Source organism: Hydra vulgaris, chromosome 06 (genome assembly GCF_038396675.1).
Source record: "Hydra vulgaris chromosome 06, alternate assembly HydraT2T_AEP".
In the NCBI taxonomy this organism is placed as follows: Eukaryota; Metazoa; Cnidaria; class Hydrozoa; order Anthoathecata; family Hydridae; genus Hydra; species Hydra vulgaris.
The window spans coordinates 16,712,751-16,727,533 of NC_088925.1; the positions used below are offsets into that span (position 1 = coordinate 16,712,751).

Consider the following 14,783-nt stretch of genomic DNA (forward strand, 5'->3'; position numbering starts at 1 on the left):
TATATATATATATATACTACATATTAAATAGTTGTAACACTACATATTAAATAGTTATAAATAAATATATGATATTTGTAGTTATAAATACACATATAATATTTTTATATATATATATATATATATATATATATATATATAGTATTATTATGTATATGTGACGATATATTGTATATACATATGTATATATGATATATACTATATATCATATATACATATGTATATAATTTTATTATTAAATAATGCTATATAATATAGCATTATTTAATACTATATATCATATATACATATGTAATATAGCATTATTTATCATATATACATATTATCATATATATTATCATATATATTTATTTATCATATATACATATGTAATATAGCATTATTTAATACTATATAGCATATATACATATGTAAATAATTTATTATTAAATAATGCTATATAATATAGCATTATTTAAGAACATTATTAATATTATATTATACTAGGATTATTATATTATATTAAGATTTATTATTGTTATCAAAAATGAATTTTTATTCATGATATAAAAAAATATATTACTTCTAATAATTGAGTAAAGTTCAACAAAAAATATATATATATTCAACAAAATATTGCGTTTCCTTACAACATTTTTTTATTTTTCGCAAAAGATATGTTAAGTTTTAAACAATATCTAAACAAATGTTGCAGACCGGAAAAAAAGTATGTTTGTTATCACCGAGAATAAACAAGACAAAAAATTTTGAGAATTTACATTAACGGCGTTGAGTTCTTTCCAGTTAGCGAATCCAGGTTTCGCGTTTCTTGTAAAATCAAGACCCGAATTATTTAAATTTATGTATACCACTTATACTCATTTTCTTATAATAATTTGAGATAGATAATTTAATACATGTTTTTAATAATTTAATACATTTAATAATTTAATAATTTAATAATTTAATACATGTATGTTCATTATATAAAATAATTATTTTTGATATTATAGCAAAATTTGTTATAACTTGTCACTATTAAAAACGATTTCGATATTTAAGCACTTATTATATTTGGGTCAGGATTTTATAAAAAACGCGAAACCTGGAAATCCTCACTGGAGTTTAAGTTTCAAGTCAAGTATCTTTATAAAAATGTGTAACTTTGAAAACTTAATTCAGCCGTAATTATTAGGAAGTATTTAAGTTTAGTTGATACCTGTACCTTACTATTACCTAATAATGACTTCATTTCGACAAATTTGTGATAAAGCTTGTAACATTGAAATATTGCTTTCAGAATGGAGCCCTATGAGAGACTTAATTGCAGTTGTTTTAAGTAATGGAGACGTTCGACTGCATCGATTATATTGGCAAAAGGTTTGGGTAATGCCTGGAAAAACTAATAAAGCAGTTCAAGTTGCTTGGAAACCTGATGGGAAATTGTTAGCTATTGGTTATGAAGATGGTTCTGTAAGTTTAGTGGAGATAGAAAAAGCTGTTATACTTAACACCGTAAAATGTCCATGTAAAGTAACATCGCTTTGTTGGAGCTCACAAATAAAATCTAAAAAGTATAACGAGTTAAGCGAAAAATGCGTTCCATTTGTTGAAAAAGACAATTTACAGTTGGAGTTTAACAATCTAAATAGTTTGATAAATAGTTCAGATAATGAGTATGAGTTTATGTTGACTGTGGGCTGTGACAATGGAGAGGTCTCTTATTATGCTGAAGGCATTTTTCCTATATTATCAGTAAATTTAAGCAACAATTTATTCCAAAATGTTATTGTTTTAAATACACATGTAGAGTTATCAACTGGAATGCTTTCTGTAATTTTTAAAGGAGTTGAGTCTAACGGTAATGTAGAATGCACTTATTTGCAGCAATACTCATCAAAACTTTTTTCTGAACAAAGCTCAGACTTATTTTTTTTGTCTAGAAAACTTATAAAAATTATTACTTTAATAGATAAATGTGAAAAAGTTATTAATCGGATGAAAGAGGTATCTGATGATGTGTGTTTTAGAATAAATACTAAACTTGAAAAACTTGAGGAAATGCTGCAAGCAACTGGAAGTTCTGTTGTTTGTGTTTTTACAGCAGCTTACACAATAGGTGAAGCCAGTCCTGAGATGGAAACATTTTTAATACAGCATCTTACAATAAAAGGATTAAAACAAATTTCACAAAGTGTTCATTCTTCTTATTTAAATTTGCAAGCTTTCATAAATGAAGAACTAGAAATAATTTTGCAGCATTTATTGTTTAACATAGTTGAATTATGTGGAATGGAAGAAATGTTTGATAAGTTTGGTCTTTTACGTATAACAGATGGTATAACACAAAAATGTTTATCCATACTTCACCAACTGATGTTGAAGACACGTGTGTTACTTCAAACTGTTTGCAGTGATATGAACAATTTCCGAATTTTTTTTGTTTGGCTTATAAGTTTTATGTTTACTATAAGTGATGAAGAAAACCCTATTCCTTTTAAACAATTTACAAATGAGGAGTTTGATGTTATGCTAGAATTTTTGGAGTATCGTCTGTTAAAAGCGAAGAAAAACAATAAATATGGTTATGACTTAGAACGAGTTAGTCAATTTTTTCAAACAGAGAGTTTAGATTTTCCTGATGATTTTTCAAGTAATGCTTGGTACAATTTCATAAGTTCAAATAATCTGCTAAAAAGCAGTAAACTCGTTATTAAACCAAATTCACAAGCCACCTTAGTTAGTTTGTTTAATCAACTGAAAGATGCATTGAATGTAATTTTTCAATCATTCAAACAATATTTATCTGACTCTTTTAATTTGAAAACATCTATAAAAATTTTTGAAAATCATCCAGATCATCCTGATTACAAAAAAAGTTGTTTTCCGTCAACCTCATTTCTTCAAAAAGAAAATTTAATATTAGTATTAATTGTAGCTTGTTCTTGTGAATCTAATAATCTAATTTTATTAAAAATTGATGCAAACAGTTTAGTTAATGTACACCATTGTGTGATTGAATTAGACCCAGACTTGAATTCGTCTTATACTGATGATAACTATATTGTATTAAGAAACGCACAGTTTTATAACTTTGAAACTATCACTGTTGTATTTGAGGAATTTAATAGTAATGATAATAGCTCCAGTGTTATTGGTCAGGTAGCGTTGAGTAAAATATTAAATAATAAATCAATAGAGTTGACAGCTGATTATAATTACTGTGTTCTTAATACGATTTTGGAGCTCAAACAACAACAGGCCATTAGAGGATTCATTTCTGAACTACGTTATATTGAAGGGTTTAGTTCAAAGTTTATATGCGTAAATGGATATTCACGTAAAGTTTGTTGTTTAGTAGCAGCAAGTGGAAGGAGAGTTTGTATATTTGACATGTCTTCTGAAGATGATATTGAAAATGATAAAAATAATGATACTAGCGAATCACAATTATAAATATTTTAAATTAGTTTTTTTATTATAGAATTAAATTACATTACTTATAGATTTGGTATTTATATTATTTTGTTGCAATCTTTGAAATAAAGCCCTAATTATTTACTTTTATAATTTTTTCCCTAAATTTCTTACTAAAATGATATACAAAATTAAATTGCTTTCTAGGTTTTACATAATTTTTAGTTTGAATTGTTAAAATTATACTGGTAACTTTATATTAGATGTTACCAGCTGAGTTTTCATCATCATTATCATCTTCATAATCATCATCATCAGTGCCACCCTTGTCATTAAAGTTATAGGACACCCCAGAATGTTAAGTATTCTTTATTCACTAAAAGGATAAAGTGTTTATTATTTGGATATTTATTTATAAAAAAAACTATAAACACTAAAGATTTTAAACTAATATAGTTGATTAAATAAATAAACCTAACTAAAATAAAATTTTCAAGTAAATATTTTTTACTATAAATATTCTTTCAATTTACATTTTATTTTATTTTTAAAACCTTAATTTGTATGTATACTTTTGTTTTAGATTTTAATTGAATATACATGACGTGTAGTTTGTCTGATTTTAAACTGCCTGATCCGGATGTTCGGTTAGTTATGTTTGGAGATACTGTCTATAAAGTGAAGTTACTCTTTCGATCAGCTCAGCATAATGGAATAGCATCAGATAGGTATACTTGTTTTTTTTTTTGTTTTTTTATTCAATCATATCAATAAAAGTTTACAAATGCTCATCACAAATTTATAGAATTTGGTTAAGTGTCACTCATATAGTTACAAACTAGTCAATGGAGTGACACCTAAAAAACATAAATAATATAAATAAGAGAGAAAAAAAAAAAAGATTGTTAAACAAATAATAATGATGTATGTAATAATTATAGTAATAATACAAAAGAATAACAATAATAATAAATGATCAATTATATTAAGAACAAATACAATATAAATTGTATGTACATATTGTAGATAATAGTTAAATATAATAATAACATAAGATAATAACACAATAAATAAATATAATATAGATAAATAATAAATAAAGCAAAAATCAAACCACTCAATTTGTTAAAGAAATTATATGTCAAAGACAACTACAGTACAGAGAAATTGTAAAGAAATACACTCCAACAATATATTTTTAAATTGAATTCTGTTGAGCAGTAAATAATCCATAACTTGTTACACAACTTTATAATATGAAATGATTGTTTTGCTGTAAATATTACAGTCAGTATATGATCTAAGAGAGTTTTATTTGATTATAATTTAAATCACTATAAATGAAATGATTCCTTTATTTAAAGTAAATATAGAATTTCTTAATTTTTTTTCTTTGTACACTTTCCTCTTAACTTTAAAATATTATTATTGTTAAGTGCATGTAACAGTTTCAATATATCTCTATCTTTAACTCTAAACATTGGTGAACAAGGTCACTGTGCAGAGGAATAAGTTATACCTTAAGAAGCTGTAACTTAACTGGTAACTGAATACTGTAAGCTAAGAGTTAGCAGTTAAGTTAGGTTTTGTGTTAAAGAATGATAAACTTAATTTAACATGAATCATTTTATAGGAAATAAAATATAATGCTGTTAATTTGTATTTAAAAAACTTATGAAATTTAGAAAGTTGGCTCAACTTTTTGGATTGTATTGATAAACTTTTTTTTTTTAAATAATTAGGTGCTAATTTTCATCACAATTAAACAAATATTACTTAACCTAAACCTAATTATGTGATGTCATGTACTTAAATAATGAATGAATAAAAAAATGGTGCTGAAAAATATGGTAATCTCTAAAATTGTATTGCGTCAGCGACTAAAATTTGGAATAAAAATTTTTTCATTTATGTAAGCCTGTATACCAAAAGTTATTAAAATCTGAGATTGCATGACAGTCATGACATCAATAGCTTCAACAAAAAACTTGCTAAAATTTTTTCAATTATTCGAACAATCTCTATTTCAACTAACTCTCAATTCATTTCCATGTCCATAGCCTACTTTATTTATACGGCCGGATATTTTGCATTTTGAAGAAAAAATAGAAGGCCAGTTTTTAAAATCGTAATGTTTCAAAAACTCAATACGTTTTGAATATTTTCAAAATTATTTTACTTTCTAAATTTAAAAAGTCCAGTGAAGTAGTATATATTCATAATTTTTGATATTAAACGAACATTTATTAAGAAATAAATAAATAAGTCTGTTTTTACTAATTCTAAATTTTAAAATAAAAGAATCTTTATTTTAAAATTTAGAATTAGTAAAAATAATGTAAGAAACAAGAACATATATAAAAAATATTAAAATGTTTTTCTTTTTTCATTAAAAAATAAAATAATTATATTATAAATAAATTATTAAACTTTCTGAAATTTTCTCTTTTTAAAAGATTTTACATGATCAACAGCTACTTTGCTGATAGAGATAATTCTTTTATTATTAAGAAAAATGTTGATAACAATTCTTCCAGCATATTTTATCCCAGTTTTCTCATGCATGTGACAAGAGAAAGTCTGAAAAGAGTCATAAAAGTGGTTTAACAAATATTCTAAAGCTTGTAGTGCATGTAAAATTAAATTTCTTTATTTTGTTATAAGAGTAGTTAATCATAGCAAATGATGTGCAAACATAATCCAAAAGTGATGGTGCAGGAATAGTGAGACCACCCCTAGAAATAATTATTAAATAAGTATGATCAGGATTGCTTTCATCAATATTGACACAACATAAAAATTCTTTACAACATGTACCAAGACGTTTTTTAAGTTTCTTTGCTATATATCCAGCAATATGAGCACCTACTTCCCTACTTTCTGGTGCAAGTGTGATGATTTCTGGAGTACACTGAGCTTTATCAATATCAAGAAGAAAGTTTTTCAAATCTGTTAAATTATTTTCTGACTCAAGAGGCATTTTCAAACTATCATCAAAGTTAATACTTTCTTTAACTCTACTTTTGATTTTTAATATTTTTTCAGAAATAGTGACATCGTTTAAACCCACCAAAAATCTTCCACTGCTCATTTGTCTACATTGTCCAAATCTCCTTTCTAATGGGTCACTTTAAAATCTCGCAGTTAAAACAAAGTGAGATCCGTCTTTAAGTAAGTCCTTGATCAATGAGGCATGACTATTAAGTGTTCTTACTAGTACTGCAGCTATCTGAACACTTAAAGTAAACTTCTCACAGTTTGGTATCTTTTGTGATTGCCAAGCTTCAATCCAATTGGCCATTTCCCTAAGAAATTCAGGTTTTTTATCACCAGAAACGACTGCATTACCTAAAATTACATGTTGAATACTGACATTTAGAATTTGATAAAACCCACTACTTGTTAAATAATGTAAGAAAATCTGCACTACTTTTAAGATCAGGAATATATGAGTGATTCGCTGCAGATGTAATTTCATCAAAAATTGCAAGTGCTAAAGAAACATCTTGTTTAAAATTGCCCGGATGTAATACTTTCATTGTTATTTTTGGTGCTTTACGCAAGCCAGCATCAAGAGCGAGGTCTTTTTTATAAATATTGTGGAAGGTGCTCCATTTAATTTAGCCCCCACCTACAATTATAGGATCTTTAAACCCATTAAAGTTAAAATCTGGAAATAAAAATCTTTTGCAATTTAACAAATTATTTCTGATGTTTTTAATAAGATGAACAACATCAAAACAAAGGTAAATTTTTTTTAGATTGTAAATAAAAGACAAATCTTCGGCTTGTTGATTCGATGCACCAAGAGTTTTTTTAAAACAAGAAACATTAGAGGAATGGTTGTCAAACACAATAACTCTAACATTAAATTCACAATTAGTTGAAATATGAAAACATTCAAAAATTTCTTCTTTCAACCATTCAGCATTGATTGCTTTTTCAGGAGATGTTTTAATCACATATGGAATGTTTTGTTTCAGGCTAACTATCATAAAACAAACAATTCCTTTATACAATTCTCCAGACTCATAGCTACTAATCATTTCTCCAGCACATTTTTGCAAGTACATTTCATCAAAAATCAAGCAAATGTTTTGAGATATCTTACCTTCTAATTTTAAACGTTTTGCACAACTTAGAGCATCAATATTTCCACTAGTTATTTTTTTAAGTAATGATAATGATGGTAAAGGCAATTCTTCACACAAAAATTGGTATGATGGCATAGAAGTATATCGTAATATCAGTGAATACTTTATAATATTGGCTGAATAAATAGGTTTTTTCATATATTTTTAATTTGCTTTAATTCAGTCAATACAGATGAAAATTGTTCAGCTTGTGATTTAATGTAGGTAGGAAAATTATGAAGCATACATTTACAAGATAAACGACAATCTCTTCTTTGACGAAACCACCGAGGCAATGGCAGAGGTGAACCTTTGTGAAATAATTTAACATGCATCTCATTGTTTACACGAATGCACTCTGTAACTTCTGGAATAGATAAAGTACTATGACTCAATTTATAAAAAATTACATGATCATGATACTTCAAGAATGAAAAACCATCTGGAGCAGGCCTTTCAGTAATATCATCAAAGCTACTAATCAAATCATTCATTAAAAACTGTTCATATTGATCTGGCTAAAATATTCTTTTAGTTGGTGATTTTCTTAACGAATTAGAAGATTTAATAAGTTGTGATGAACCTTCTCCAGTCAAATTTGTGCAATCAAAAATAGTTGGAATAGGCTTTAGTTTTTTTATTAATCTAAAACGTTGATTCGTGTTACTTTTTTTTCAAAGTATTTAATGCATATAACGGAAGAATTAGTAGGTGTCCAATATTTTCTATTTACAAATTTAATCTAATTTTTTTTAACTCTTCATTTTTTGGAAACGAAAATACTACTGTAGATACTTCACCATAAATTATGGCATAATTATGATAATTTGAACGACAATTTATAACGCAACATTTGTTAACCATCTTTTTGAACTTCCAAAGCTGCTTCTTTAAAAACACTTTTCGAGAAAACTGGCCTTCTATTTTTTTCTTCAAAATGCAAAATATCCAGCCGTATAAATAAAGTAGGCCATGCCATGTCTCTCTTTTTGCATTGATTTAAACTATTAGTACAGATGTGTTATTGTGTATTAAATTTTGGATCTACCATTGCACATAATAGTTACTTTCCCACCTCCTAGATCCTTTCATTGTAGATTTATAATATATTTTTATTATTACCTTTTTATTATTATTTTGTTATATATTGACTTTTTTACTGAAATGCAAATTACCAATCACAGTCTCAGAAACATGCTCAAATTATATTCATTTGCACACAGCTCTAATTGCTCCCAATTATGCAATAAGCTTTGTTTGAGATTTATATTATATTGTGTGTGTATGTGTATTTGTGTGTGTGTATATATATATATATATATATATATATATATATATATATATATATATATATATATATATATATATATATATATATATATATATATATATATATATAAATATATATTACTTGATCTAGTAATAAAAATATGAGTTTTTGTTTGTTCAGTTACACAAAATTTACGCATTATGTTAAGAGAAAACTGAAATTATATTCTTGATGAAAAGGGATGACACCAGATTTTTTTTTGCTGGCAAAGTAGGACTTCAGCTGCTAACAAAGCAAACTTTCTAATTTATTATTTAAAGAAACTAATTAATGAAGCATTAACTTTACTATGTAGAAGAGCATCCCATGGTCTAAATATACATAACAAGCGATGAAGAAAACTAATTCAAAGCCATGCTTGGTTTTAGGTTGTTGAATAGGATTGTCTTGCACTGAATTCTTCAAAACTTTTTTAGCATTGTTAATACTTTCAAGCTTTTCTTTGTAATTTGTAATTTTAATTGATTGATGTTCTCATTTTTGTTGCTCAATTTTAAATTAATTAAATTGTACTAGTGTCTCTCTAAAAATGTGGAGACTATAAACTTATTTATTGGTCATGTTAAGAGACTCAAAATGATGTATGCCACAATTTCAAACATCAGCTGTGAAAGTCACCCAAGTATTTGGTTTGCTATTGATGCTGCTGTCTCAAATTGTCTTTTAACTCCATATCAAATATTCTTCTAACTCCATATGCATTTAGCATTCAGTGTAATGAGTACTTGTGATGAATTTTAAGCAATATGTGTGATTTTCTCTATAGATTAGGAGCATTAATAAACCTGAATTTTTAAAGATTAGTGTGAGAGGGTAAGCAAAAACCACCAACAATTACTGAGAACTTTAGGACTTAAGCTACCAGTACCCATCAATTTAGATTAAAAATCTTTCAGACATGTGAAAATCTTTTTTGAGCTGTTGAATACATCTGAGAACATTTTTGATCTGTCCAATAAAGCTCAAGGTGTTTTTTGTTCTTCCCTAGGCATGTGACAACAACACATTAATCTATAATGTAGTAGTGGTCATTAAAATCATTGTCTTCACTGTGTTTAACATTGCTTGCTTTAACAATATTTCCATCATTGCTTTTAGCCAAGTCATGGTTTTTATCTGAAGAATCTTTAGACAGTTGTTGAACCTGTGTCACTTTTAATTTGGCTCGTTTGGTTTTACTGGCCTTCTTTGAGACCAAAGTTGTCTCTTTTTCTGCACTCATTTTCTTGTTAGTCATTATTATTGGTTTTTCTAATATTATTTTCTTTCCCCTCTTATTTATTTTTCTCCATCTTATCCACAGTGTTTCACTAGCATGGTTTCTATTGCATCATTGAAAACATTTGTAATGGTGCTTCCACCAACATCATGGCTCTTTGAAGAAATGCAACTGAGGACTTGATTCCTGTCAAGAGGACAAAGAATTTTTTTTTACAGTTAATTCCCGATAAATCGAACCTCCAAGGAACCAAGGAAAACGATTTAACTTTCTTTTTGACAAATGTTCGAAAAAGTGAATTCCTATTAAGTCAAACTTTGGCTGATATGAAATATTAGTTCGAGTTAAGCCGGTTTTTCTTTATTCAATACTAAAGTATATACATTAAAATTACACACACCCTAATGTTTCAATGAAGGAATTTATGGATTGTATTCATGCAATACAGTCAAAAGATAATATTCCAAAAAGTTTAGCAACACAATGACTTTCTTATTATTTGATAATAAAATTGCATATAAAGGTAGCAGTCTTTTATTTAAAAATTCATTAAACTGTAAAATAATTGATTCTTTTAAAGTTTTATCATGATTTATCTTTTAATTATTAATATTATTATAGCATTACTTTACCTCTGATATCATTCTATTTTTTTCAGATCTAAATACAAAAAAATTGTTAGGCTACTGGGTGCGGGTTCACAACTTTTGAGTAACTCTTGCATAGATAGCTGAGCAAAAGTTACGCAAAGTATTTTTTGCCTAACTATTTGGTATTCACAACTTTTTTGCAGCATTTGCGTAAAGTTAAGGTTGCACATGAGTTACGCAAAACTTAGGCAAAAACTTACACAAAATTTAAGGCAAATATTTTATAACTATTTGTATAAAGGAAGTAGTTAATATTACTAATTCTTTTTTTTATAAGGACACACGGTAATGTGACCAAGCAGTGAATGTTTCTTTTTTAAAGACAGGGCTTAAATTTACTTACAATTATTTTTTGTTGTTGCTATATTTAAAAATGTAGCAAAACCATATAGGGGCCTATATAACCTATATATTCAAATAATACGTAACATTCTTATATAGGGTGGAGGTGTTTGAAAGTGTCACCAAATATACATGGGAGAGAGGGTGGTTAGCCACAGTGTGACATGACAAAATTTTTAAAATTTAAATTCTCATCATAGCGGAATAGTAAACCTTTAGCATAAAAGTACAATCTCAAACATATTTGTTTAAAAATAATGTCACGTCACAAATAGGGCAAGGAGAGATTGTTTAAAATATTACATATACAAAGAAGGGAGTCTAAAAACAGCAAAAAAGTGTTTCGTATTATTTGAATAGCCTCATATAGCATATATGTGCAATTACTATTAAAAGTAATAGCATATATAGCATAAATATCCTTTCAATCTATTTTGAGTATCTATTAGCAAAATTATCAAAATAATTAATAATTGGATTAAAAATGGAACAAATAAGAATTGGTTGGTTTTTTTAAATGAGATATCGATTATTAACAAAATGCTACACATCTATTTTTTTAAATATAAACATTACAAGCACTCAGTAAGAAGTAATTTGGGCATTTTTATTCAAATCCAAATGGGTAATTTAAATTGTATTATCCTGGGCTTATATAAGATAATTATTCGGCTTCCTGTACGGCTTAACAAAAGTGTTTTAATTTAACTTCTTGTTTTCATTCTTACTTCTCATACCCTAGGGTATAAGAAAACATCATGATAATTGTTAAATTTTCTTTTCAGTGGTCTTGTTTTATCATATAATTGACTTGAATCAAAAAGACTTTTATTTGCAATAGGGAATGACAGTTTCATTAAATAAAGAAATTGCTTCAATAAATTCAAGAAATACATTTGATTGCATTCTAGTATATTTGAAACTATTTATAAACAAATTTCTATTGTCAGAAATATAAGGAACATTTTGAAAACATAAGCAAAAGTTCAACAACTTTTCCATAATCTATTATGAAAAATACATTGTATTTTTCATACATTACCATATTATGAAAAATACATTGTATTTTTCATAATATGTTATAGAAAATGTTTGAATTGTTTTAATTAATAAAAGTTGAGTTTGAATTAAAACCCACTTGTTTTTTGTAAGTTTTTTTTCAGTGATATTTCAGATTGAGAATTTATGGTACCATATTTGCATGCGAATAAAAACATGATTTTTATATTTGATGGATAGCTTAAAGTTAATTCTGTGAATCAGGTACGTGCAGTATAAAAAAGTTTGACTCTTTCACAGAGCAAGTATTGGTTAAATCACAGCAATAAGTATTGTAGTAGGTTTTCAAGACACCAAATACAGTACAATCTAATAGCTACAACCAATGTGAACAAGATGCTGTCATCTCAAGAGTTGTAATACTATTTTCAACAGCAACAGATAATAATTCTACTGAATTGTGAAAAGCACTATCAATCCATTTGGACTAATTGGTGGATCAAGGAACTTTTTATGGAATTTCTGCTCTTTGTAATAACAAACTACAGCAATGAGATTTCATATAGAAATACAAAAAAAAAATCTACCAAAACAATTTAAACTATTACATAATATGTTTATTATTTGTAAAAAATAAAATTATTTACCAAGAAATTAGGCTTTAATAAACAATTTTTTTTAATAATTTAAATTATCCATAGATATTAATAATATCTCCTGATAATTGAAATAATTAAAAACAGAGCATTATCATTCAAAATAATCCTAATATTGTTACTACCTTTGAATAATTGAAATTATCAAAATCATAGCATCATAATTCTAAGTAAGTTTAGTACTTAGCTTATAATACTTTTTTACTTTAATAGCCTGATTACTCAGAGATTTTAGCATTATTGTATTTTGAAATAGTCTTGTTCTCATTTATAAATTAAAAAATATATATATTTGAAAAACTAATGAATTATTTACACATTTTTGTGAATATTGTATCTATATTAGCACAAATATTTTCTCTCTCACACAGAGAGAGTGAGAGAGAGAACTCTCTCTCTCTTTATGCTAGTTATGCAAGTTAAAGTAATATTATTGTATATATTTTTGTATAATATAGTATAGATAGTATAGTATAGATACAACCATAAGTTATAGTATGGATACGTCATATAGTTTTGATGTATGACAATAACTAGTTATTAAGTTAACTTAACTTATTTAATAAGTTATTAGCATTCAACAAAACTATATGATATATCCGTACTATGGTCGCTCTCCTTGTTTTAGCTAGGCTATGAGAGAGTGAACCATCCATTATATAGATTGTGTGTATATTTTTTTAGCCTTAAATTTAAGGTAAAAACAAGTTTTATAAAACAAGTTTATGTAGTACATCTAAATTTTTGGTAAATATACTGCTATTGTTGTTGTTGTTGAAAAAAAACAACTATAGTTGTATTATTTAAATAAATAACTTAACGTATAGCAGTATAAAATTAAGATAAAATTATATTTTATTGGCAATAACAAGCAAAATCTGAAATCTTTTATAATAATAAAAATGCCATTTTTAAATATTATTAGATGATTTAAAGTTACGCCAAACCAGAAAATAGCAGACGTAACTTTTTTTGCGTAAAGTTTGCTGAGCACTTTTTAGGAAAATGTTGTGAATACCGCTTTTTAGACTTTTTGCGTAAGTAATATTTTATGTAAAAACTTAAGAATTTCGTAGGTTTTTAATTATACAAAGTTTGTGAATACCACTTAGCGTAACTTTGAACTTAAGCAAAACCTATGCAAAATTTATGCAAATTTCGGACTTACGAAAGTGCTGTGAATCCACACCCAATTATTTATGTTTTATGTGATATGAATTTTTTTTTTTAATTATGTCATCATTTTTAATTCTTATACAAAAAGTTCAAGTTGTCTGAAGAAGTTTGCTGAAAGGGGTTAAAAAATTGTTTCACCTAACAAAGTTCAAGTTATCTGAGGTTTGAATTAACCAGAGAATTTTAGTCAACTAGGCTATTTCAAGTAGAGGTGAGCAAAAATATCCGAATAACCAGATATCCAAGATTCCGGTCCAATATCTGAGTATAAAAATCCGAAAATGCCAAATAAACTTATGATATATAGATCTCTTTAGAGAAATAATTTTAAAAGTATGTTTTTTACAAATTTAGAATATTGTTTATATATTTTTAATCATTTTAAAATTAATAAGTAAATAATGTGTAAATACTAAATAAAAGTTATATAACTTTTTGCTTTTATTAAAACTCCATCGCAGATTTATTATGTGTGTATGTCTGCTTAATTATTTTATTTACTTTTTTTTTTTTTTTTTTAATAAATGTTTATATATATTTTTATGAAGTACAACAAATTTTGAAAAAATAAATAATTTTTTGCTAAAAAAAAATGAAAGACACCATGAACTCTCTGAGATGCTTAAAACAAAGACAAATGTTTTTTATACATCCAGGTGGTGAGATACTTAAATGTTATTGTTGCAGTTAAATTGCTTATTGTGTATATAACATATGGTTGTGATTCTAAAAGCACCTAAGTATGCAGAAGAATCTCCAGTTTGTATAACTAGTTTCGGATTTAGATAAATCTGGTTTCGATCTAATGAGTATCTAATGGATATTTCTAATAACCAAAAAATCATTTATTTAATTTGGTTTTAACAAACCGGACCAGATATC

At 26.3% G+C, this 14,783-nt stretch overlaps 2 protein-coding genes across 3 annotated transcripts in view; both read left to right on the forward strand.

Moving 5' to 3' along the window:
* Positions 1-988: 988 nt before the first annotated feature.
* On the forward strand, positions 989-3,484 carry LOC100203849 (anaphase-promoting complex subunit 4). The gene has a single exon (XM_065799381.1). The coding sequence runs from the start codon at positions 1,222-1,224 to the stop codon at positions 3,433-3,435; it is 2,214 nt and encodes a 737-aa protein (XP_065655453.1). The 5' UTR covers positions 989-1,221; the 3' UTR covers positions 3,436-3,484.
* Positions 3,485-3,979: 495 nt separating this feature from the next.
* Positions 3,980-14,783, forward strand: part of LOC105848331 (uncharacterized) — a 46,569-nt gene continuing 35,765 nt past the window's right edge. For both annotated transcript variants that reach the window (XM_065799382.1, XM_065799383.1), the window contains exon 1: positions 3,980-4,124. In XM_065799382.1, coding sequence (XP_065655454.1) covers positions 3,997-4,124 — 128 coding nt within the window. In that variant the 5' untranslated portion in view covers positions 3,980-3,996. The remainder of the gene's footprint in view (positions 4,125-14,783) is intronic.

Bases quoted from the DNA above. Each gene is read 5' to 3' on its own strand.
- LOC100203849 (XM_065799381.1), top strand. From the start codon at position 1,222: ATGACTTCATTTCGACAAATTTGTGATAAAGCTTGTAACATTGAAATA.